Below are 27,300 nucleotides of genomic sequence, written 5' to 3'. Positions count from 1 at the left end.
GTTATGCCTGCCTTCAGTGATATAGCCTTACAGAACTCAGTACAAATTGCACTTTCGTGTGGTTTGCACTCGCGCTCTCCAGTGGTTTTTAGTTGATGATAATCTTGTACGCCAAATAGGAAAAATAAGGTACAAAATGTTCACAAAACTAGTGCAAATTCTGTTTTCACAGTTTATTTGTTATTGTTTCTTCAGTCTGTACAAAAACACTGCATGCACCTGCTTGCAGTCTTACTTGAACGTTGGTGTTTTGTGCCTAAAGTTACCGCATGATGCTAAATGAACCTAAAATTATGTCAAGTTGTTGGAAGACAAAATACAACTCAAAATGTAATACTGTGTTGGCGTATTACTTTTTAAATTGATATGGCATCAGAGGGTTTGTACTCCTATCACTTTCTTCAATATGGGTCCACAAATACTAGTCCTTCTACATCACTGCGGTGGTGGTGGTTCAATATATATCACCTAGCGATAATATCACCTTCACTACATCAACCTACACTAGATTTCAAGTTGATTATGCAAGTACTGTTCTTAACTCCACTTATACTTAGCCTCCCATTGTAAGCATAGCTAGGGGAAAGAAATGTGAAAATATACTTACATTGTGATGTGGTTGTAGGCCGCCTAGTAGATGCAGTGTTATTATAGTTCGATATTGTTTACTTATATATAGTGACTTACTACCCTCAGAATTGGGTCATAGAACTTGTGTTTTCAGAGTTACGGTTTGATGTGAAAGAGACCAATCCTATAATTTTCATCTCACTGAGAATAGAAAGTGAGGAAGGTTTGCCTCCTCTGTGCTTATGCGTAGTTTGAGTGACTTCATGCATCTGACTCATGCTAAATCATAGGTAGATAGGTCTTGTACGCCTTGTTTACCCGAATCAAACTTTACTAAAATTTAAAAGGAGACTGTATGAAGAATGACTGCGCTCCCTTAATGTAAGCGTTACTCACGTTCGTTAATGCACACATAAATACTTGGGCACACATTAAAAGGAACCCTCCTCAGAGACCTTAACCCTATGAGTAATCAGCATTTTACATTGCACAAAGAAACCCAAAGAACAGGTGACAACTTGATGTGGATTCGCAAGATCTAAGCAGCTAGACCTCGGTCCCTGAGAGTACAGCACGCTTGAGCACACATGAATGGCGGCCATCTATCACGACATTTGGAGAGCATTTCTTTTCCTCATATTTTCTATCTGCTGTCCTATCCACCACCATCTCATTCACAGACCTATTGTACAACTAGCTAACTTTGGATGGCACTGAAGGACGTCCGCTTAGGAACTTAGCAGGGAGCTCTGCATGAGATACACTTACCACATCAGGGCAACTCGCAGATTTTATTGAGGTTACTAGAAAGTCATTGTGAGGGCAATGTTTCTGTAGAGGGAGCTAGTTTCAATGATGATCTGGCACAGAGCAATAGCCCTGCGCCCTTGTTATTTGATGATTCTGATGAAGTGAAGGCTATGTTTCATTGGTCCTACCAATTCTTAAACATAATTTGTACGACTTGTCAGTCAATATGTTTTCCAACAGACCAAGTTTGGTTGGGTACTTACTTACTAGCTAACACATATCCAGCCTTCAACTTACACAAGCTAAGGAAACATTTGATGATAGTTATATTCAGCCTGCTCAAATCATTTTTAGAAGTCAAAAACTATTTGACTATCATTTATGGGTTTAGACAACAGTCACTAGATGTCTAGATTTGAACGGTAGAAGCTTATTTAGCCTCAGTATATTGATCTTGTCATTAGCTCGTTTCAACCTCACAAGCCATGGGATGCCATAGCAGCTCCTAAATTACTTGCGTCAGGTGCAGGGGCAAGGCGGGTACGGGATTTAATAGATCACCACAATCATACAACACTGTCATAGATTCCAAGGTAGACCTAGTTTTGCATGCCTATTCTATTTTCTGAAGGGATTCGTCCCACCTTTAATATCCATCTAAATGTACAGATGGCCTCCGCAATCTCTTACCTTGAACCACAGACTCTATTGCTTTCATCTTGATTTAGTTCCGTGTGGAGTAGAACATACTACTCTTACCTTTGCGTGTATGCGTGTGCCGCATAGATAGAAAGAGGCAGCTCAAACGGAATGCTAACATGGCTGGCATGGGTGGCAGAAGATCGGTAAAGGAGGAAGTAGACGAAAGGATGATGTTATCGATATTGGATGTTTGGTGACAGTAAGTGGGATCTAACTCTGACACAGCTTCAAGTCCAAGCATTCCATTACAAAGGTACTGAAGCAGGTAAGAGACAGGCCTGGGAGGAAGGGGACGCCCGACGCTCCACTACATCTACTGTCAAATGTGTACTGGATCCTCTCACTGTCTGAAAAAGTCTGGCCACAAATGTAGAGTTATTCAAGGAGATGTGGGGAACTGCAAAATGCACCCTCAAATGACTTCATGGTTTGAGCGTGGGGGCCCATTTCGTGGTTCCTTATAAAAGTTAATGGTATTCTTATCATCTATGGTGTCATGGTCCGCCTTTCATGAGCTTAGGACCTGTGCAATGGCTGGATAGACGGAGGCTTTAGAAAGGCTGCTATGTTGTTGTCCAGAGGGGCTTATTTGGAACACTTAGAGAACTCAGAGTACAATATCCTGTCTCTTTTGCTCAAGGAGTTCCAGGTCAATATCAAGGATGCAAATATGAAAGACCTGGACCGTATATCTTCACAGTTGGTGAGCCGGGCACCAACATGTGCCAGATCCTGTCATGATGGATCAAAATAGTATTGTCAAAGTGAGTCTATACAGTAACAACAGTTATTCTCAAAAGCCAATTTGAATTTTACCCTGGCCTGTTGATTTATGTGAATTTCTGTTTTTCAGTCATTCATAACATTTACATCTCTTGATATGGAGACCTACTTTTCTACCCCTGATTAACTGCCGATTAGCTACTCGGGATTCTCCCGAGTAGCCATGCGCTATAGAAGAGCCTTTACAATACAATACAATACAATACAATAAACTCTGTGCGTCGGTTCATGGTGCCCGACTCAGGCTTCACAACCTTTCGCCGATCAAAAATCCCCACCTCCTAGTGCAACTTCAGAGCGAGGCTTGTCTCGATTTTAGCAGCATTTTTTTATGATGATCAATCTTGCCTGTCGTGACAAGGTGTTCTTTGATGCCCCATTTGACATTTCTTCATTTCCCAATCCCTAAACCTTCTTAGGCATCCTTATTCCACGGCCAGTCTTCCTGCTCATCCCAAAGATATCTAGCCCAAGTATTCATAACTGGCCAATATGGACTTTACAAGTGTGGGTTGTTGCTTGGTGTGGGTACAGCATGACTTCTGCTCTTTTTTTGTTTTTTATTGGAAGTTTGGACAGAGCTGAGAGTGAACTGCACCACCATGTCCATAAAGGCCTCTTGGAATGTCTTTGCGTTTAGCCAAGCTTCTCCTGTATTTAATATGCCCTCTGTCCGTGGACTAGCGCGGTGCCAGTCTAGTTTGGCCTCAGTTTCCGTGCCCCTCTTGTTGAATTGACTGTTTTTGCCTTCCAGCTTAACACTCTTAAGTGCAGCGAATCAGTATTTGACTGTAGATTCGAGTAAGGAAACGTATATGTTTCGTAGGTTTCAACCAAATGGCTGTAAGATTGCTGCCATAGGAAACGAACAGTGGTAAAGCCAAAAGGTCTGCCTTTTGTAAGATGGTGTGATGCTAGTTTTTATTTTTATTACAATCATGTGTCAGAAAATGAAAATGGAAAAAAGGTGCAATCTCCTAAACCTGTTGCTATATACTTGCAGTAATAAAATGTACATTTACAAATAAAATGAGCCATCGCATATCATTTTAATATTTGTAAGTTACTTATTTTTGGAGTTTTTCTTAGAGTGGGCTAAATCCAGCACTGACGACAGAGCTCTTTACAAAAAAGAATGAACATACTAATGCATTATATGTAAAATGTGTAGGGAATAACATATAACAATTCACAATTGTTATATTATGCTTACAATCTGGGAATTACTGGGAGGGAAGAATATAAAAATACATACTTAATTAATTATTATCACATATAATTTTAATAGAAAACTATGGGCGCTTCCTAGTAAGCAGGTGTACATAGAAAGATATAGAAACGATTTTTAATTTTACTGTATATCACAGTTAAATAAAATGATTCGTTAAAAGACAAGGTACAAGTAGCTTTGAATTTCTGTAAGCTTAAACGTACACTTTAAATATTACCAGAAAAAACAGTAAAGGATAAAGAATGGAAAAGAAAACGCGTTGACAAAGAAAAGTATTGGCCCACCAGCCCTGGCATAGAAGTGCATGTCTTTTTTTTTTTACAGGGAAGAGCACTTGTGAACAGTTAAATGCCGGTGTTTGCTGTGCAGGAGGACTTTTGTATGAAGTGGGCTGACCTGTTGCTTCATGCTGTATGTTGTGGTGAGAGGGCAAAATGTGATTGGCAGTGGTACAGCCCATTGGAGGAAGAGGGCCAGTGCTTAGTTTGTAAAAAAAAAAAATAATAAGAGTCAGGGCTCTCATTAGCAGGTCACTGCAGCTCTACCACACATTGACCTGCTATGCTGCCAATGATAGTTACAACACAACTACTAACCATTACACTCCTACAGTGTGACAGTGCTGACTATTTCAGGCCCCCAAAGCTGTAAGAATGGTTTGGGTGGCAGGTAATAGTAATTTTTATTGAATATAGCATTAATAATTAACAGTTTTTGTGGTGATCTCTAAATTACCTAGACAGCGCAACCTTGTGGCAGGCTGCCCAAGCACCGGTGCTGACAATGAAGTGCCGGTGCCGAGCACAGGAAACCATTGGCTCAAATTAAGCACTGGGAGGGCTGACCCATAGTCGCAATATGTACTTATATATGTATGTACTTGTTATTTTTTTTACATTAGAGTAGCGAAATGTCTCTAGGCTAGACCTAAACAGGGATGATCCACTCTGTAATCGAGAACCTCTTTAAATTTTGGCAGCAGGTACCAGCTTCTTTAGTTTTTTTAAGGTCTTCGTACAGCTAAGTATGGTCCCCTTGCAGTAGAGTGCTTAAAATCCCTGCCAAACATAGTAAAACAGTTTCCAACACTGGAGTCCTGATTGTTTGTTGACACATGAGAAGCTGTAAACTGCCTGGAGCAACACACTTCACAGCCCTATGAAGTTACACTCCCTTGTGGTTTGGAGGCTGCACTTCTGTAAAGCAGCTGCTGTGTGTAACATATAGACTATAAAAGATGATGATTTATTATTCATTTTTTAGATCTCTTACACAAACAGCTTTTGACTATCTGGTATCGAAGGCCTATTGTGGAAAGTACCAATGATTACATTACATTAGCTCACTGCTTAACATTGGTTGGCTTTCTCGTCAGTATCGTTAGCTTGCTTCTTATTCAATGATTTTCTTTGTATTCTTATGTTTGTCTCTCTGCAGAAGCATAACTTCTTTACCAACCTTTTTTATTGGATGGCATGTATCCTTCCACTGCTTACAATCTGGGAATTACTGTTTTCGTTTTTCTTCAGCACTTCAAGGGAGCACACATTTTCTTACTTTTTCCCTAGCATCCTGCTTTCCCGCCAAAATCCTTACCCCCACCTGTGCTCTCCAGTTTGCTACCCATTCATACCTACCCATCTTATCTGTTTCTACCCAGCCTGTCCTAGTTTTGCCTTTTTTCCTCTTCTTTTGAATGTTTCCATCACCCACCCCAACCAGCTCCTCAATTGATTCTCCCCTTTCACTCCCGGCTCCTGCCACTTGTCAGCACTTACAACTATCAACGTTTTTGGAGGGCTGGGAGCTGCTCCGTGTTAAAAAAAAATGGTTTGGTGCACTTTTTATACTTTTTGCTCCATAGTTGGCCATCCACCACTTTGGAACAGTAAAAGGATTCAAAAAACAAAATGGCCATTGGGTCATGGTGCATATGCACACAAACCTGGTGATGTGTTGGCCGTTATTTTGCAATGACGCATTTGCACACATGCATGATGAGTCATGCACTCATATGCCTCATTGCCATTTATTTTTGGCCTATTTTGTTTTGCATTGGCAAATAAGCATTTTTTTTCTTTTTAAAGGTGTGGAACAGCATCAGCAAAAAGTGTTAATAATGAAAAGGGTCGGGCAACCGCATTGAAAGTTGAAACTTATGGCTTTGGCAGTGCTGGTTCCTAATGTCTTCCTTTCTCAAGACGATTCTATTTAACTGTAAGAATTGGTCAATTGTTTTCCTTTTTCATGTTCAATATTAGCAATTTTAGTACTCATTTACTTGAAAATACTTGTTAAAGATTCTTGGTCTTAACATGTTTTTTCTTCCAGGTGGACCAGAGGATCAGGTTGAGTGATTTGGTGTTTTTTTAAGCATTTCGCATCACAGAAATAGAACTACAACAGTGCTGTAATTATGGACACAAAATAAAGACTATAATAAAATATTCCACAGTAGCACTGAGCACACAATCCACTCTGGCAACAATGGACTTCTCAGGTGTGTTGCAATGCAGAAGTTTGTACTTAAAGAGGCCCATCCCTTCATTCCAAGCTAGTTAGTGGCATCATGAAGGACTGAGAGGGTTGCTTGCACATTTTCATTGTAGCGTGCATGCTCCATCGTCCCCTGTTTCGAAACTGAGACGTGCACTTTATTACGAGAAAGTGCCAGGACACTGGGGCAGGGTAGTCTTACAAAAACTGGGATTGTCCCAACAAATTCAGTCTATCTGGTCTCTAGGGCTACTGGCTGAAGCATCAACAGTGGAACCAGAAGACATGAATTGTAATCGCAGTGTTGTCACATGCACAATTTATGTGAACCAGAATATCTAATAGTTTTCCCTAGCTACCAAAACATAGAATTACTGGGAGTGAAACTGACCAGCAGTCCAAAATGCTATACAAAATGAAATATTACGTTCTGTTGAAGCATTTCAGCAAATCTCTCCACATGAAACAGAGCCTCCTTTGAAATATCCACACAACAGGGTAGTGGGTGCCAAGAAATGACAACAATCGAGTGAATGTCTGGGACGTGTAGACTAATTAGACTTTATCCAAACCAGTTTATGGAATCCTGTTCCGAAATAGTGTTTTTTTTGCAATTAGAAGCTAATTTTTCACAATAAGTTATAAAAATAAAACCTCTAAAACCTTATTTGAATTGTTTGGCAAAGTAAGAATGAGAAGAGGTTGAAAGGAGTTGTCTGAGATGGGTTTGGGGTAATGATTGTGTGTTGGTGTGGTGACGTATTGACTCTATTGGGATTTGTCTGAGGATTTGTAGCGGTAGTGCACACCTACTGAGTTTCATCCAGTTCTGCCTGGGATGGCAAGGTGGAGAGGACGAGTTCCTGTGCTTTGGTGTAATGTAGGGTAGCAGATGTAAATATATTTGGTGGCTGTATATGCCTGACTACATATTCTTCATGATGCTGTAGTACTGTACCTCCTGCACTGGGACATTCCTTTGTACTCTGCAACATTTAAAACTATCTGATATCTCTGGGGATCAAAACAAGGTTTGCCTATGACACATTTGCCATCTCTCCCTTTCACCTGGCCAAACACTTTGGATCACCTCCCCTGTGTAAAATGGACAAGCAACTTAGTGGTCCAATGTGACTGTGACCTCTACTTCGTACCACCATTGAGCAAAGTCAACAACATGGCCTTCCAATTTGGACGGTTGCTCTGTGGGCTTCTCCACTTACTTCAGCAACCTTATAACATTCCCTGATCCTCACCTGGGTGATATCCCCTTGAACCACTGCATTGTTATCCACACAGGCCTACCAACATAGATGCCCTTCTAGCTGTGGAGAATAGGAGAATCACGCCACCAAGACCATTTTTTACTTTTATCACTTGGCTCATGTAATGTTCCCTTTAGAGGTGGCATGATGTCTGCCAATCAAAGAAAGGTCACATTTAAAGTCTCTTTACATATGTCACAAGTGCTTGCTTGGTCATACATCAGGCTGCTACTCAAACGTTTTTCAGCATTATAGATGCAGCCGAAGCTTTTGGTCTGCTTCCTTCAACATCCAGCCCTTCTGCAAAACAAACTACAGTAGCTTTGGAAATAGACTTCAACCTATACACGGCACAACTCCCTGGAACTCTGACCCACACCACTTAAGACTGGAAGATAGCCTAAGGTTCGGAAAGGGTGTGAAGACACACCTCTTTCCAGCCACCTAGCTTGAATATTTACGTATGAATTTATGTATTTCTTTTGTGAAATGTCACAAAGGTATACTGTTAGCATGAAAAGTAGTTTGTAATTATATTGCAGTGGCGGTTGGCAGGACTAAAATATAGTGAGGTGTGATGGCACCAAACTCACTTTATATGTGGTTCCTCTGGTGCGGCACTTTCCTTCCAGCGTCCACGAGCAGAAATGGAAGGACTTACTTCCTGCTCAGTGGAACATAAATCCAGCCAATCCTGGAGCTATTCTCATGCTGTTTTTACCATGACAGCAGCACCAGGATTGGTCGGAGCAGACAAACCCAGCGCTCATTTTGAGGCTTAGGGTCTGTGCCAGGAATTCCCCGGCTATAACACAGCCCGAGAATTGCTGGGTATTCAGTGTGCATGCCGGGCTGGCTGTAGTGAGACAACCGGCCAACCCGACATGCGCACTGAAAGGGGCAGCAGTTATCCTGCAATCGTGGGATTCAGCCTGCCCCCTACTCTCATGCTCACGCTGTATGCCATTTTATTTATATGTATTTGCCTGCTGCGCTCGCAGTAGGCGGAGAAACACTCCTACGCTCTTTAGGAGGAGCCACCCCTGCGTCACGTTTTTGTATGCAAAGTAATACTTTCTCTAAAAATGTTACCCGAGTTACCAGCTGAGACATTTCCTACTTGAACAAGTCTCCCGCAGACACAATTTATGTGAAATCATGCAAGGTAAAATTGTGCATAACTCAAAATAAGCGAAGCCCAGGGTTACAGGTGACCTGATGTTTCCATGATATCTTGTTCCAGTTCTCAGCTACTCAAGCTTGGTGCATTCTGGGTGTTGCAGTTCTAGGTCACCCCAACTAACTACAGTGCCAGTTTACCATAGATAGTGCTATGAGGACAAAACGTGATTGAAGCAAGGCGTCCCTGATGACATGCAGCCATTGGTGATCTAAACTTTGGAGGCTCAGCTGCAAACCATCATCTTTAACTTGAGTGCGTTTCTAGTCTTGTGCTTAACATTTTTGAAAGCGGGCTAATACTTAAAAACAAAATACATCTGATAGAGTAGCAGGTAATTTAATTAACCGCTGCTGGCGGTGTGCTCCGGCCTTAACAAGGTCCATCTGCTTCCGCCTCCTTTGTGGACACAGTTTTACAGCTTCATTTCCCTACCAAAAGTCGAGAGTTTACTTAGTAAGAAATCTGCTTTTTGTCAGCTGAGAACCCAGAATCCTCCATCGCAGCTTTGCACTGGGAAACGCAGCGGGGTTCTGGCACTGGGAGGCGCGAGCGGGGCCTACGGTGCTGTAATGGAAAAGAGGTGAAAGGAGGGTCAACGTTTTGTGGGATTGTGTCAACAGAAATGTGTCTGCCTCAGAAATCTCTTCAGGAGATAAGACCACGGGTTGGAGGGGTTAGGGCTGTTCGGTGTTAAGCGGAGATGCCCTTTAATGAGAGAGGGGACAGACCCCAGTACATCATATGTAATCAAAGATACCAAGTTAAATGTGTGGCACTTACAGCTCATTAAGAATTCGTTGAGAGGGCGGGGTGCCTCATTAGAGCCCAAAATAAACGAAGACTTGCATGCCCCAACCACCGTTCTAGAATGCTCTCTTAAGTGACCCCGTTGTCCCTTTCTCGAGATAAAGTTACTGGATAGTTTGGGACGGTATTAATCAGGCAGTATTTCCAACGTTTGTAGTTCTCATATTATTTTTTGTATTGTTTGTGCTTGTTAGTACATACCACCGCTTAGAAAAGTCGCTTTTTTAGTTGGAAAAGAAAAACTGTATTAATGCAACAAAATATGTACAATCAGTTAAATGTAAAACATGTCATTAATAATAATATAAGAACTAGTTATACAATAAAGGTCAATATAAACGTAACTGTTACATATATAAAAGAGGATACAACAAAAAGGGGAAGGGTTAATATGTCAGTAACATGAGCATAACAACAAAAGAGAAGGAGATCATAAATACAATAAAAATATCAATAATTTAAACAACAAAAGTCGCTTTTAAACCCCCCTCCCATAGGCTGACTCTTGCCATGGCCTCCTCTTCAGCAGCCTCTAAGAGGCCCTGCTCCTTCTGTTTCTGTGCCCTAAGTGCGTCACTTCCCATCTGAGGCTAGCCACATTCCTTCCTGCTTTGAGATCGGCGTCAGTTACATTTTTACAAAGCCTTCAATGTTAATTATTGGGTACAAGACTACAAACATAGTCAGTTGCTCCTTGCATTCTATAAAAGTTACTCTTTTGCAGAGCTGCGGATCAATTTCTTTGAATGTGGGAAGAAAAAATGGTGTCAACAACGCACTCCTTCTTAATGAGCCATTTTGCCTTTTTGATTACTATTGAAATTAGTATTTCACTACTACTCATTGATCGCAGTTGACGAAGTCTAATTATAAGGGACCCCACGCAGTGTTGAGTGACACATTTCTGCCAGTTGTTGCAGTTGGTGGTGCACTGGTGCTAATTTTAGGGGGCTTGACACTTATTTTTCATCATCAATGTTTGATCCAGAGCAAGAGAGAGGTGGGCAGAAAAGGGAGAAAGATAAGAAAGATATGAAAAAAACTGAGACAAAGAGATAAAAAGAGATAAAAAGATTAAGTCAGCATTTGAGTAAACTTCTGCCCTTGCCCTCCGCATCTGTTATGAGCGCCAAGAAACCGTTTTGGTGAACGTGCGCGGTATAAGACTTTTTAACATAACATAACAAAGAGGATGATAAAGAACCTCATAGAGTGAGTCAAAGCGGCATGAAGAGTTGGATGCTGGCAGAAAGAAACTTGTGGCTGAACCATAAGTAAGCAGCCTAGGGATTTGGCAACCCATGCATTTCGCAGTCTGTGTTAACCCTGTAAGAAATCTTTAGGCTACAACAATTATTTTCTTGCTTATAGGTTAAGCACTGTCAGTGCAGGACGTGTGTTTCTGTGTCTAAGTTCACCCAAACGGGTGCACCATGCACAGACCAGTGCTTCTTAGATTCATACAAGACATATCTGCTATGAGGGTTGTCCATTACCAGCACTATAGTGCCAAAAAATAAACTTCATCAAATGAACAAGCATGTAATAACGGCAGAGATCTGTCACACATTTTCAGAAAATTTGGAGAACTTTAATATAGTCCTTTCGCTTCAGTGCTCAAATACCCATGCAATCTGACAGCTAACGGTGTAACTGTTTGCTGCTGAGACATGCCAGTACTCTCCCATTAAAAACGTTATAGCAGTGTTGAGAAGTGCTGGTACTCTTTTAAATTAAAAAAAAGTGCAAATGCTCCGTACCAGACAGTACGTGCTCATTTCAAGCACTCCTCCCTTGCACTATTACTAAATTCCGTCCATTTTATGTATCCCGTTCAGCGTTATTGCCCCATCCACAGAGCTTAATCTCAACCTAGACAGATGTTGCAAACTGACTCCAAACCTGAGAAGTAAAAACATCTCCTCTGTGAAAGCCAGAAATATCGATAGTTTCACAAGCCTGGCAACATTTTACTGCCCGTTTATGAAATGATGGGAATTGCTGCACCGCAGACAGGAAATGGGTTTCTAGTTGCAAGTTGAAAGCAAAAACAGCAGTCAGGGATAGGATTTAGGTGAGGCCTGGGCTCCCGCGAGGCCATTCATCCTGATGGTCTGCGCCTCCCCAGCAGCGGATGTGATTCCCAGCGGTAGCGCATTTCTGCCGAGGTGTATGTTCTGATCTAGGAAGAGCAGCACGACCTTTCACTGAGAGTGACTGTGAAGTGCCTGCAGCCACCGACGCACCATTGGCTACTCAAGAACATCACTTACAGTGTATAATTTGGAAACAAATGGTGCTAGGCCCAATGTTTTTTAGGAACCACTTCCAGAGCTGCAGGCTGCCTCTGGAGGCCCACATCATGACTGCCTAGTGTTGATCCCACCTCGTGCCTCTTTCTTCCATCTCCTACCTTACTCTTCCTTTCTCTAGTCCTAGTCTCACTCCTGCAGGTGCTTTAACAGCCTCTTTTCTTGCTTTGTCACCTTTGTCAAATCTTTCTTGCTTTTCTGCTTTGTCATGCTCTGGCATGCACTGCAAAGCCAATACTCCTCACATATGCGAGAGCTATTGGCTAGGAGAATGTCTTTTAGCGATGTTGTACCACAGCACCGCTGCGGTGTAGCATGTCTATAGGTTAGAAAACAATCTCTAGCCTTAGTGAGAGGTGTGCTATATAATCCCTCCCCTAATAAAGGAGGACTATTTATATTTACAAATAATTAAAAATTATGGACTGAACCTGGGTGACACTTAAACCAAACATTCTGTACACTTCAGTCCATCTCTTAAAAGCAGCTGCTCTTGTAGTGTTTGGGTGGCATGTAGGCAAGGTCCCAACGTACAGAGAATGCCGTGTTTTGCACTACATGCACATTGTACATTTACATTTTTCGTTAAATTGGTGTGATGATTTTTTGACAGGCAAATATGTGATGAAAATGCATGGACTGGGCATCCTTGGAGGAAACAAAGATTTCCCAATGAGCACCTTAAGTAAGCTACTCCCTGAAGTAAGGTGTTCATCCTAACACAAACTGAGGCACACACAGCCCTCCTAACTCGGAATCCCACTGACATCTACCATTTTCTAGAAATACCCTACACGCCTCGCTGAATGGAGTGCGCTTGAACACAACGCCCCCCTTATTCTACTGCCGGCGCCATGTTGAAACCTCCTGCTGCTCTATAAAACACATACATTAAATATGACACTAGTTACGCCGCAGAGTGCTTCAAAGCCAAGCCGCTGACACTCGGCAGGCATCGGACTGTCCCTCCAGGGCTACCGAAGAGAAGATAACAAGATGTGTGGCACACTCTGAAGGTGCTTGAAAGAGGCTCCGCGGTGCCAATTACTCTATTAGGCATTGTGCCTCATCGCACTGGGCAGGCGCCTACACCACCGTATGCGCACACGAGCCACTTTATTAAGAAATGTAAATAGGCTGTCATGTGACGTCCATGCTTCAATCCAAGCCCATCACTTTCAACTCCACGCAATGGCGGAATCCTTCAAAGCGGCTTCATTCATAAGAGATCACTTGATATACATGCGGTCTTCCATGGCCCTCATCATTACTGTGCTACAATGTATTGCTGTTCTTGTCTTTAAAATACACTTTTGTTTCTACGTAATTTGTAGAAAAAGACAAGGAAACCAATCGTGGATCTTGGAGCGAGATCATAGTTAGTGCAAATTAGGACATTTTATGTCAAGTTATCAAGAAATACCTCAAAGGGAGTTCATTTTCTCTACGTAATAAGACATTTGACTTGAAAATATCACGAGAATAAAACTGATTCTGTGTTTTTTGCTACCATAAAATATGTTTATCTGAGATCAAACGTGACCTCTCAATTTGCAGCCAGCACCCTCTATCCACTCATTTCCTCTTCCTTGTAAGGGTTAGGGTTCAATTGACGTGATGCATGAGCACATCACATTTAAACTATAATGACATTAAGGGTGGACCCCAAACTCAAGATGTACTGGATTGGAGCAGTTCATCATCTGCTGGACAGCAGTGATCTCCCACCAAATGTCCGTGAACCCATAATGACAACTACATAAAATTAAATAGAATTTTTTTTGTGAAATTTTTGCAAAAATTCTGTTGGCGAGATCTCTCATGAGTATTGATAACAACTTAACAAGGGCATCTATAGTGCCGAAAAGTTACATAACATACTTGCAGAAGAATGGTTAAAGGAGAAGACGTTTCAACAATACTTTTTGTGCAAAATCCAGGCAGCCAGGCAAGTATTAAGCAAACATTTATGTCCGTGAATTTTCACACAACTTTATACCATTCACAACTTTTGGCAGCATCATAAAAATCTTGCAATGGCCTCGGGAAGCCGAGTCCTTATGAGTGAATCATAATCCAAGTGTCTTTCATTCCTTTTATCCTCCTCTTCCACCTCACCTTGAATATGAGATCCGATGAATTAAAGAGTCTCCTACTATTGCTTCGTCCTTTTCAAAAGTAAACAGTGCAATTGTTATGTCTCTTTTCTTCAGTAATGATTCCCCACTAGAGACAATCTTTTCATTTCATTTCATAATATTCATTTCGATACATTTGTACCATAAAACAATCTTTTTTGTCTGCAAAATCACACCTCCATAAATGCTATTTTGCACAGTGGGCACATGGGCCATGTATCAAAACATCCACAACAGTATTTTAACTGCCTTTGTATTGTGGTTCCCCTGCCCCTGGAACCGTGAGTGGTGGTGGGTTTTTTCGCATACAGCTGCCAGCAAACACATCATGGTTCTCAAGCAAGGAAAGAGAGTTTGTTCAGTCTTAAAAGATGCCTCGTTTGTCCAACTAACCAACAATGAGTCCACCATTGGCGAGAGAGGTGTGTGGTGTTGAGTGATGGCAGTAGGATGCATCCTGAGTGTTGTGGCGTGTCGAGTGAGTCCAGAAGTGTGTAGTGTGTATGCTGTAAGTGAAGTACCAATGATAAATGGTACAATGTGACTATATATAGTTAAAGGCCCTCTTAGAGCAGTGTGGTGCAGGTATGCAGGGTGAGTGCTGAAGGAACTCAGTGTGAATATTGTGTTTGGTAATGCGAATACCTCTGTAACTGGGGAATATCTTTTAGAGGTCCACTCAATCAAATAGGTTTGTATAGTGGTAAAACTCTAAAAGCAGACATATGGGCTGCTAACCCGCAGTGTTTTTTTAGAGCTTTTCAGAGGTAGAATTGCACAGCCTGAGATCTAGGATTGAATTGCAAAATGAGCTGGTCTATTTAACAAAGGAGGTGTCACCATTGACTCACAAAGTCAACATTAAAGTGACACTTTCTTTGGAATGTGACATTGTTGTGTGCAATTGCTTGGCACCACTGAAGGTAATTATTAGCAGCTGTTTGCTGAAGATGTGCACACTGTCAACTTCCGCCGGTGCTCGACGTCAGCAGTACATTTCCCAACACCGAGCAGCCAGCTTACTCTATAGAGTGTACACATTTATTCCTGGGGAAGGTATCATTCCTGCTGCATGAGAAAAGTGGCTAAGATGTAAGAACCCTTTTAGATGTCAATTTTCTGTTTGTTTCTTAACACACACCTTCACTCTAATCCACTCAGGCCCTCCTAACGTCCTTTGTGGGTGCTAAATAGATTGATCGGAGTATTTCAGGTGAATGTAATCAATTCTGCTAGTCAAGTCAAATGTCATTATTTTCATTGATCTGCCTCTCTTTTCCTGCTGAACAGATCCTGGTCAGTAGATTAACAGTGTACTTTCATCTGCTGCACTTTGGAGTAAAACCTAGAAGAAAACACTCACTGAATGGCCATTGATTAGAGCCATAACGTGAAAGGGGCTAAATACTTTACTACTGCAGCAGAGGCAGCCATTTTGAACTGCTTGCTCTCACTTATTGGGAATGTGAACGGGCATTATCAGGCTGGGAAGGGATGTCCTTAAAAGATGTCAGTATGAGGAAAAGACCATTACTGACAGAAGGAACAACGAAGACTCTTCATCAGTGATGGACTTGCCATACTGGAGATAAGAAAGAAAAAAACAAAGTCTGCTGGTCAATCAGCCTTGTGTATGTTAATTTCTCAATCCAAATAGTCCGAAAGAATAACCTTTTCCAAAGTAATCACATTCAAATTAGTTGAAAAACGTAACTTTCATCAAATCAGTTAGCTCAAAAAGTTGATTCAAAATCCTCCTATTTGAATGGATGGTGCTACAATTACTCTTATACATCTTCCAACCATGATTACTTTTTCTGTTACAGTTCAAACACTGTCCATCAGTGACTTGGAGTATCTTATTAAATGTTAAAAACACATTTTGAACCAATCAATTTTTTTAATTTAGGTATATTATGAATCTTTTGTTTGGAAATACTTTTTTTTACTATAATGATTCAAATAGGTTAGTGTTACTAGTGGTCTCCTTTTTTGGGTAGGGGTGGATGGGATAAGGGATTATTAGGTCGAGCACGAGACCTCTTGTATATACTTTAGTATATACTTACTTGAATGTGGACACGAGTCGGACGCGTGCTTTTGCAGTGTCAGATTTGTCCTTGTGAGCGCGCTTTTGCTGCTGGCTGTTTGCTGTGAATGTGTGCGAGCGCTTTCGCTTTCGGTTATGTCCTTTCCCTCACCCGTAGCTGTTAAAACACTCTGCCCCTGGTTTTATAAGGCCATTGATATAGCGCTTCATTGTGACCCGTAGTTAGGCGCTTGAGCAATCGATGTTATTGGTATATGTGGGATCTTGGAGCAGAGGAGGCTTGCTGCCGCACCTCGCTTCATAGGTTGAGGTCAAGAAGAGCGCCTTGTGCGATCTATGGCGGATTCCTTTGTCTGCCTGAGGCGCTGCGAGAATCCAAGGATTGGGACAGCAGTGTCTAGAACTCCCCTAGGGCACCCTAATAAAGCTTGATCACCCCACCCCTCCCTGCACAGCGCCTCCCGCCTGATGAATGCTATTTCTGCAGCGAATGTGCCCCCTCCCGGCTCGCCCGGTTTGGAAATGACAGGCAATTGCAGCATGTTCCCGCTCTGTGTTTTTGTTTATTTTGGGACTGCTACCGTTACCTCCTGGGAAAAAGATTTCCAAAGTGATGTGCTCTTAAAAATGGAATTTTGAAATTTTCAGAGTCCCGCGTTGCGTGAAATTTTGATTTCTTTCTATTACCATTCATAAATACTGTGTAAACATTGGGCGGGGCCAGTGGAATTGATTCCGCGGCGATTCGAGGTTTTAACACACTTTTGCATTTTCCTCACACACACACAACGCTGCCTCACACACACACACACACACTGCGCTGCCTCACACACACACTACGTAGTCACACACTGCTGTGTCACTCACACTGCCCTATCACACACACTGCGCTGTTACACACAAACTGCACTGTGAGACACACACTTCACTGCTTCACACACACACACACACTGTGCTGCATCACACACACACTGCCCTGCTACACACTGAGCTGCCTTACACACACTACGCTGCCTCACACACACTGTGCTGCCTCACACACTGCGCTGCCTCACACACACACACTGCCCTGCCTCACACACACACACTGCCCTGCCTCACACACACATACACACTGCGCTGCCTCACACACACACAGCGCTGCCTCACACACACTGCGCTGCCTCACACACACTGCGCTGCCTCACACACACACTGCGCTGCCTCACACACACACATCGCTGCCTCACACACACACACACTGCGCTGCCTCACACACACACACTGCGCTGCCTCACACACACTGTGCTGCCTCACACACACACACACTGCGCTGCCTCACACACACACACTCCACTTCCTCACACACACACACACTGCACTGCCTCACACACACACTGTGCTGCCTCACACACACACACTACGCTGCCTCACACACACACACTGCACTGCCTCACACACACACTGCGCTGCCTCACACATACACACTGCGATGTCACACAGTATGTAGTCACACACTGCTGTGTGTCACTCACATTGTCCTATCACACACACTGCACTGTTACACACAAATTGCACTGAGGCAGACACTGTGCTGCCTCACACACTGCGCTGCCTCACACACACACACTGCCCTGCCTCACACACACACACTGCCCTGCCTCACACACACATACACACTGCGCTGCCTCACACACACACAGCGCTGCCTCACACACACTGCGCTGCCTCACACACACTGCGCTGCCTCACACACACACTGCGCTGCCTCACACACACACATCGCTGCCTCACACACACACACACTGCGCTGCCTCACACACACACACTGCGCTGCCTCACACACACTGTGCTGCCTCACACACACACACACTGCGCTGCCTCACACACACACACTCCACTTCCTCACACACACACACACTGCACTGCCTCACACACACACTGTGCTGCCTCACACACACACACTACGCTGCCTCACACACACACACTGCACTGCCTCACACACACACTGCGCTGCCTCACACATACACACTGCGATGTCACACAGTATGTAGTCACACACTGCTGTGTGTCACTCACATTGTCCTATCACACACACTGCACTGTTACACACAAATTGCACTGAGGCAGACACTGCACTGCCTCACACACACACACTGCGCTGCATCACACACACACTGCCATGATACACACTGTGCTGCCTCACACCCACTGCGCTTCCTCACACACACACTGCCCTGCCTCACACACGCACAGCGCTGCCTCACACACACACACACTGCGCTGCCTCACACACACACACACTGCGCTGCCTCACACACACACTGTGCAGCCTCACACACACACAGCGCTGCCTCACACACACACACACACTGCGCTGCCTCACACACACTGCGCTGCCTCACACACATACTGCGCTGCCTCACACACACACATCGCTGCCTCACACACACACACGCACACTGCGCTGCCTCACACACACACACTGCGCTGCCTCACACACACTGCGCTGCCTCACACACACACACACTGCGCTGCCTCACACACACACACTGCGCTGCCTCACACACACACACACACTGCACTGCCTCACACACACACTGCACTGCCTCACACACACTGTGCTGCCTCACACACACACACTACGCTGCCTCACACACACACACTGCACTGCCTCACACACACACTGCGCTGCCTCACACATACACACTGCGATGTCACACAGTATGTAGTCACACACTGCTGTGTGTCACTCACACTGTCCTATCACACACACTGCACTGTTACTCACAAACTGCACTGAGGCAGACACTGCACTGCCTCACACACACACTGCGCTGCATCACACACACACTGCCATGATACACACTGTGCTGCCTCACAAACTGCCTTGCCTCACATCCACACTGCCCTGCCTCACACACACAATGCGCTGCCGCACACACCCTGCGCTGCCTCACACACACACTGCGCTGCCTCAACATACACACACTGCGCTGCTTCACACACACACGCTGCGCTGCATCACACACACACTGTGCTGCATCACACACACTGTGCTGCCTCACACCCACACTGCGCTGCCTCACACACACACTGAGCTGCCTCACTCACACACACACACTGCGCTGCCTCACACACACACACACACACACACACACACACACACTGTGCTGCCTCACACATGCACACACTGTGCTGCCTCACACACACACACACACTGCGGTGCCTCACACACACACACACACACACTGCGCTGCCTCACACACACACACAGTGCTGCCTCTCACACACACACACACACACACACTGCCTCACACACACACACTGCCCTGCCACACACACACTGCGCTGCCTCACACACACCCACACTGCGCTGCCTCACACACACACTGCGCTGCCTCACACACACTGCACTGCCACATAATTACACAGCTATCAATGCAACATACACTCCAAATACCACTCAGTGCCACATATTTATATGCAACATAATTACACAGCACTCAATGCAACATACACTACAAATACCGCTCAGTGCCACATAACTACACACCACATAATTACACTCTACTGAATGCAACACACACTCCACACAATACCACTCAGTGCCACATAATTATATGCTACATAATTACACTGCACTCAATGCAACATACACTCCAAACAATACCACTCAGTGCCACATAATTACATGCTTCATAATTGCACTGCGCTCAATGCAACATACACTCCAGATACCACTCAGTGCCACATATTTACACGCCAATAATTACACTTCACTCAATGCAACATACACTCCAAATACCACTCAGTGCCACATAATTACACACCACATATTTACACTGCACTCCATGCAACATACACTCCAAAAACCACTGAGTGCCACACAATTACACGCCACATAATTACACTGCACTCAATGCAACATTCACTCCAAATCCCACTCAGTGCCACATAATTACACACCATATAATTACTCTAATGAATGTAACACACACTCCACATAATACCACTCAGTTCCACATTATGATATGAAACATAATTACACTGCACTCAATGCAACATAGACTACAAACAATACCACTCAGTGCCATATAATTATATGCTACGTAATTACACTGCGCTCAATGCAACATACACTCCAAATACCACTCAGTGCCACATAATTACTCTACTGAAAACTACATACACTCCCCATATTACCACTCAGTGCCATATAATTACACATCTCATACTTACACTACTCAATGCAACATAAATACACTCTATGTATCGCCATCACTCTATCTGTCCATCTATTTATCGCCATCACACTATCTGTCTATCTATCTATCTATCTATCTATCTATCTATCTATCTATCTATCTATCTATCTATCTATCTATCTATCTATCTATCTATCTCCTTCACTCTATCTATCTATTGCTTCACCACAGCATCACTCAGCACCACCACAGCATCACTCATGGGAAATACAACATCACTAGGCGCTACCACAGCATCACTGAACGCCACATCATCTCTCGTCGCCACCACAACATCACTCAGCGCCTCCACACAATCAATCTGTGCAACCATTCAACAACTGGTTCAAATATGTTCTCTCAATGTTTCAAGCTTTATTACAAATGTCACAAAAATATGTTAATATTTCACTTCTGTTCTTGGATTTTCGTCACAATAAAATACAATTAACATAATCTTCACAAAAATTATTTACAAAAGTTTAAGCTATTGCCACTATAAATTACAATAACTTTTATTTAAGTATTAATTATTAAAAAATGTAAAAGCCATTGTTATTTGTAATATCAATACATCTAAATCACGTAAATACAACACATATTGCATTATAAATGCTATAGGTGTCACATTTGTGAAAGTTAAAACTATTAGCATTGTAAATGACAAAGCTATTAAGTTCGCTATTTTCAAAACCAACACATAAATAAAAAATGTGTCATTTACAATACCAATCGCTCAAACTTTCCTAATGCGAGACCTATTGCATTGTAAATGCTTGGTCTCAATTTGGTGTAATAGATTAATTAAGGGGAAAAAACAAGACGACAATTGGCAATTTTCGGCTAATTGGGATTTTACAGGGACTTCCTAAATCAAACCTTAGCCATTGTAAACATTTGCCAGATCCTGGGAAAGATCAGACTTCTGTTAGTGATGTTGGGAACCTGCGACTACAGTGGACGAATGCGTTTTTAGCTGAACCAGCTGCCAACTCATGACAGGAGCATGTCAAGATATACTCTTCAGTGACGGGAGGAGGAGATGTGTTATAGGTATGATATGTGATGCGCCATTGCTCAAAACGGTCCAATGTACAATTCTATAAGATTAGCATTTCAGCACTTTATGTTGTTGTCCTGCAAGGATGGTATTTTAAAAAACAATGTGTACAGATCTCATAGTTTTGTGTACTAACGATTGGGATTTGTTTCTCTATTTATAGAAACGAATTGGATATTATATGAAACGCTGGTGCATTTCTATATACTTTTTATAAACTTTGTTAAATTGTAGTTAAAACTTGAAAAACATCAGAGCCGCCCTGCAGGCCTTTAAATTGAAAAAACACTTATAGGATGTGTTTAAATGAAATATTTAGAGCCCACTATATCACTGAGGTTACATGTATATTTTGTTCCTTTTTGCAAGTGCGACGGGCCATATCAATATTTTCGAGAAGGAGTGATTTTCTTATCACAATAACAAAGTTTGTGAAACATTTTTTAAAAATGACTTTGACGTGACCAAAACTGTGATTTGTTATGTCTTCGCAGTTTCTGCCTTTTGGGCGATGGAAGAAGTATAAAGTAGGAATCAACTAAAAAGGTGTTTATTGTTAGAAAATCAAAATGCTATAACATTTAGTATGATAACTACAGGGGATGAAAAACAGAAGCAGTACTTAGTTTAAGCTGGTGGTTGCAGGTGGATCCCATTGACACTCATTTCAAGGATTCTTACTGATTTTACTTAATCAGATTTTGAATCAGAGCTTGAGAGTGAAAAATACACAATAAGGAAAGGTGGAATAGGAAGATGGGAAAACCATAACAAAGGGCGCAGGAGACTGCAAGAGTGAGATAAATGAGCAAGGAGTGTCTGGTGGTGGAATAAAGAGGCATGAGGTGAAATCAAGACTAAGCAGCCTTGGTATTGGGCACGGTAGCACCAGTCGGAGGATAAAAACATTGGACCATGGCACTTTTCTTTTTCAAATAAAGCACTGAATAGAAGAGCAATTTTCAAAAGCTTAAGATTTGTATAAGGTTTGCGTAACTAGACTGCAGTTTTATTGTAAAAGTATTGGAATAAATATAGTGTGGTGCGATAGAGAAAGAGGGACCAAGAATATATTTAACAATTATTTAAGTGTGTGTAAAAATGACAAATGTATGTAATACAATGTGTGTAATATATAATGTTTGTGTTTCTTCACACAGACCTTCGACATTGACTGGTAGTCCTGTTATCTCGGACATCTCGCTTATCCGGCTCTCTCCCCACGCAGCTGCGACTGGCGAATCACCGTTTGGCCACACCCATCATTACGTGAACCCGCACATGGAGCACTACCTGCGCTCCCTGCACAGCAGCCCCACCCTCTCAATGATCTCCGCTGCAAGGGGTCTCAGCCCTGCTGAAGGTAAAACGCACATTGATACTGTAGGTTGTGTTCCCTGGGGGACCTGAGCTATAGTAAGAAATTAATGTTACTGAGTACTGGTGCAGGGTCTTTAACTTTACCCTTTCATTGTAAAACAATAGTCTAGGTAATTACTTACAAGCATTATCTCTAATATTATATTTTATCTACTTCATCTTAAAAAATATAAAGAATCCATCATCCATGCTAAATCTGTCTTTTTCTCAGATAAAATTATAAAATCAACTAAAATCTAATCATGACAGAGTGACCGCAACAATCCCACCTACACAGACTATGTGAGACGCTCTCAATCTCTTCTTTATTGATAAGATCAAAATAATTAAAGACTGCATCCCCCCTAGCCATCCCACTGCTTTAACCGCAATCAATGACAGGAACCCTTCTACATTGTCTGATTGGCCTGCCACCAGCAGGATATGCCTCTTGGACCTGTTAACTAAAGTAAAGTTGGGCTCCCCGAATGATATATGTCCTCCTAAGATGCTAAAAGAAGTGTTCTCCCACTTTCTGCACACAGCCTTTTCCTTTCTCAATAACTCCCTGAGTCAAGGGTTGTCCCCAACTCCTTAAAGGAGGCAATAGTGGTTCCGCTATTAAAGAAATTCGGGGATGACCCACACGTGTTGAAAAACTATTGCCCCATATCCCTGCTACAGTACTTATCTAAGGTTCTGGAGGTATATGTGGATAGATGCCTATGTTCCTTCTTAGAAGACACTCATTTCCTCGACCCACATCAAACTGGCTTCTGACCAGCACACTCTACTGAAACAGTTATTTCAGTCGTGATGGAATAAGGGAAGAAGCGGACAGGGGCAACCCTCAGGTGCTGTTACTTCCTGACCTTTCGGCGGCTATCAAAACTGTTGACCATGAACTTCTGATTGACCGTGTTGGAGCTGGAGGCCTACTGGTGTCAGTGCTAACCTGGATCGCTTAGTTTCTGAAAGACCATTGTCAATCAGTCCTCCGACCCTCATTCAGCTCCCCTAAGATCCAACTCTCATATGGAGTGCCCCAGGGGACCTCTGTCTCCCTACCTCTTCTATCTATACATACGCCCCCGGTGTATGCGCTGGTAAAGATGAAGGTAAAGATTTACAGTTATGCAGACCACAGGCTACAGCTGGCACAAAACCAGGCAGCCAGTTAGATTTTCATATACCTAGGAAATGTCACATCACCTCCTTTATGAGGGAACTGCACTGGCTACCGGTGAAACAGCATGCAGTTTATAAGCCTCACTGGATCATTTTTAAATCCCTAGGCATCAGTCCTGCGATCATTTCGTGAGGATGTAGCGCAGCAGCCAGAACTGCCGACTTAGGAGCTGTGGATCTGGGTTTGAGTCTCGGCGTCTGCTCAACATCCTGTGATTCTGGGCAAATCACTTAATCTCTTCGTGCCAGTGCCTGGATACCCTCACGTGAGATCTTCTCATCTGAATCGTCTTACCATTCCCTCATTGAAAAAGTAGAGACACGGGGGCCCTAGGTTTTGTTTACTCACCCCCAAATATAGAACTCTCTGCCATTAGAAATTAGGATGACACCCTTTTACAATAGATTCAGTTAGCTCTTAAAAACATGGCCATTCAAACAGGTGTATGACTAATACTGAGGGTGTTGTATGGTGATTCTGTTATTCCAGGGCCAAGAAAATGTAGTGTACATGCACTCTACAAATGCTTACAACATAACATAGCATAGCATATTTTGATTATTTAAACTAATTTTTTTCGATTACTGTTGATTCTGGGCTGTATTCATGGCAAGTATAACTTTTTAGACTTTCCTGTGGTGACTGTTAAAATGTAAAAATGTATTAATTGTTGATATATTACTCAATTATTGCTATTTCCTGCACTCCCCATTTCTTAATTATTATTTTTTAAACCATAGGGGCAGGGACGCTAAGTTTTTCTTAGGAAACCCTTACTGTGTTGCTCGTTGCCAGAATGTGAATAGCAAGGCTGCCTACTTTGATTACACCTCATGCCTCATTCCTCTACCGCCCTGTATTTCCTCTCTTTATCTCACTCTTACTCGTTGTTTTCATCCCTGCTTTTCTCCCTTTGCCACTTTCTTACTATCTTTCACTTTTTCCTTTATTCTCTCTTTCTGCCTTGACACTTGCTCTAGGTCAATGTTGTCTGTTTACGAAGAATAAGTCTCAGTCCCCAAAATTGAGGGCCAGTGCACATCGCCTGCAACTAGTGGTACAAACTATTCATGACTGGTTCCCCCAGTGTATGCAGATCAGAGAACTAAGGCACTCCAAAATTGCCAGAGTTCATAAAGCAAAGATCAGAGGAGAATTGAGAATGGTACTTGGATATTCTGACTTCACAGTTGACAATTTAGCCACTGGGTGACATCTTCTCAATGCTTATTTCAAATGAACCGGCTTCACCTTGCAGAGGGCACCTTGCACCCTATTGTGATTGGTGCTATAGTCCCATTAGCATGAGGCGTTGTATTCTATTGTACTGTAGCATTTATACAGTGCTTACTCTGTGGGGGCATTGGAGCACTTGTCCACATGAGCAGTATACTATGCGGTGTAGAGTATGTGGTCGAACAAATGCTGTCTTTGTTTTGAACTTATGTGGGACTAATTCCGTATCGTGCACGAGGATCGCCAGGGTGCAACTACTTTGTAATTGGACGCAGCCCTTAGCAGTGTGATGGGTGAAAGTGTAACAGACATACAACTGACAGTTTGTATTACGCTTGCAGCCGAGGTCACCTTTGCAGATCCCTTGTATATTTCTATAATTACAATCCCCCTTCACAACTTAGTTAATGAATGTGCATATTTGTGTAGCTGAAAATGCAGGCCTGGGAGTAGGGTGAGATTTGCCTGGCCCTGAAAGTGTTGCAGTCGTCTTTTCTTTGTGTCTAAATTCAGGTATGAGAAGCAGTCATAACAGTGATTTAGCTGCGAGTTGCCGCAAGGACTGTGCTAGAGTCTTTGTGAGCAGCAGTGGTAGCAGATTTCTTGCAGTGGCTCAGATAAAGTTATGAAGCTGGATTAGTGGCCTGGTGTATACTGGAGTTCTTACAGGACCTGCAGTTCCCCTGCCATGATGGGGTATGGATTTTATGGAGTTTTTAGTATGCAAAATGTGTTGGATTACCAACAGCTGCAGGGCAGTTTGCACTCTTCCTTCAACCAGAATGTTTTAAGTGTCAGCAGTGGTTAATCAGGAAAACAATAAGTGCTGCGGCTTTCCTCTGGAGGCAGCTTGCACCAGCCCATTTCTCCTGTTAGCGCCGCCTAAAACAGAACCAACGGCTAACCATGAAAGTGGGGAGAGGCTGGGGAATAAGATTCACGATTCTGCGGCATCGGCTCAACATCCTGTGATTCTGGGCAAATCACTTAATCTCCCCAATAATTAATGTGTGTGTGTCCTTAACTGGTGCTCAAGAAAAGCGCCGGAGTTGATGATTGATTAAGTGCCGGTGCTGAGCACCAGAAACCACCAGCTTAAGTAAAGCACTAGATGTCAGTGGTTTTCTGAATTCGTCCATTTCATTGTGCAGTAAAATCTTCTTAGGGATTTACTTGTCAGGTGGTTTGTCGATCTGAAGATCATAGTAAGAGGTTATCTTGGGAATAGCCTGGTCTTTACTCTTTCCGGATCTTTACATGTTCCTGAGTGCACCAGGTTTTCGCTGGAAGTGAATTCCAAAGTTTAGATGCTTAAACTGAGAAGGAAGTCACTCACTCCAATGGCTTTCTTGTTTTAATGTAGTATGAAGATCTGGGGTGCTAATAGATTCGTCGTTTTAATGGTATGTGGCAATTAGCTCCATTCATATCCTTTACCTTGGTGCGGCTTTAACCGACAGTAAGGAGTGGTAGCGCAGGAGTTATTTTAAAATGTAATTGGCCCTATAACACTTTATATACTGTTTTTGTTTCCAGCCCTCATATGACATCCCACCTTATCTCGCCTTTGAGTCTGATTATCACTCTGTATTCACTAGATAAGAAACTTCATATTGGGGTCACTGCTGCAGCCGGCCAATGCCCCAGCATGGGATAAGTGTTAGCCACCCAGGCTTGGTTATGTCAGGTGCAGGCTTTACCCATGGCAATGTTGGCACCATAAGTTCCCCCTCTGGATCTGTCCCAGTCTGTCCTGCTTTGTGCACTGAAATCTAATTGGTCAGTTGTGTCCTAATGTTAAATATCAGCCGAAAGCTCTCGCAGTATGAATCTGAACATATACGCATAGTCAGCATGTCACGAGAGCTGGCATCTGTATCCCCCCTCATAAGTGCTTCATTTGTTGAAAAACAAAACCAATTAAGTTCAGGGGCCCACGTTTT

The 27,300-nt window shown here is 42.9% G+C and overlaps 1 protein-coding gene across 1 annotated transcript in view; it reads left to right on the top strand.

The window, feature by feature from the left end:
- GLI2 (GLI family zinc finger 2) overlaps positions 1–27,300 on the top strand; it is a 268,813-nt gene that overhangs the window by 110,467 nt on the left and 131,046 nt on the right. The window contains exon 3 of the mRNA XM_086957103.1: positions 22,734–22,936. Within this exon, the coding sequence (XP_086813229.1) occupies positions 22,734–22,936 (203 nt within the window). The remainder of the gene's footprint in view (positions 1–22,733; positions 22,937–27,300) is intronic.

Source organism: Lissotriton vulgaris, chromosome 2_1 (genome assembly GCF_964263255.1).
Source record: "Lissotriton vulgaris chromosome 2_1, aLisVul1.2, whole genome shotgun sequence".
In the NCBI taxonomy this organism is placed as follows: domain Eukaryota; kingdom Metazoa; phylum Chordata; class Amphibia; order Caudata; family Salamandridae; genus Lissotriton; species Lissotriton vulgaris.
Note: the sequence above shows the minus strand (reverse complement) of the source record. Positions and strands in the feature narration are given on the sequence as shown.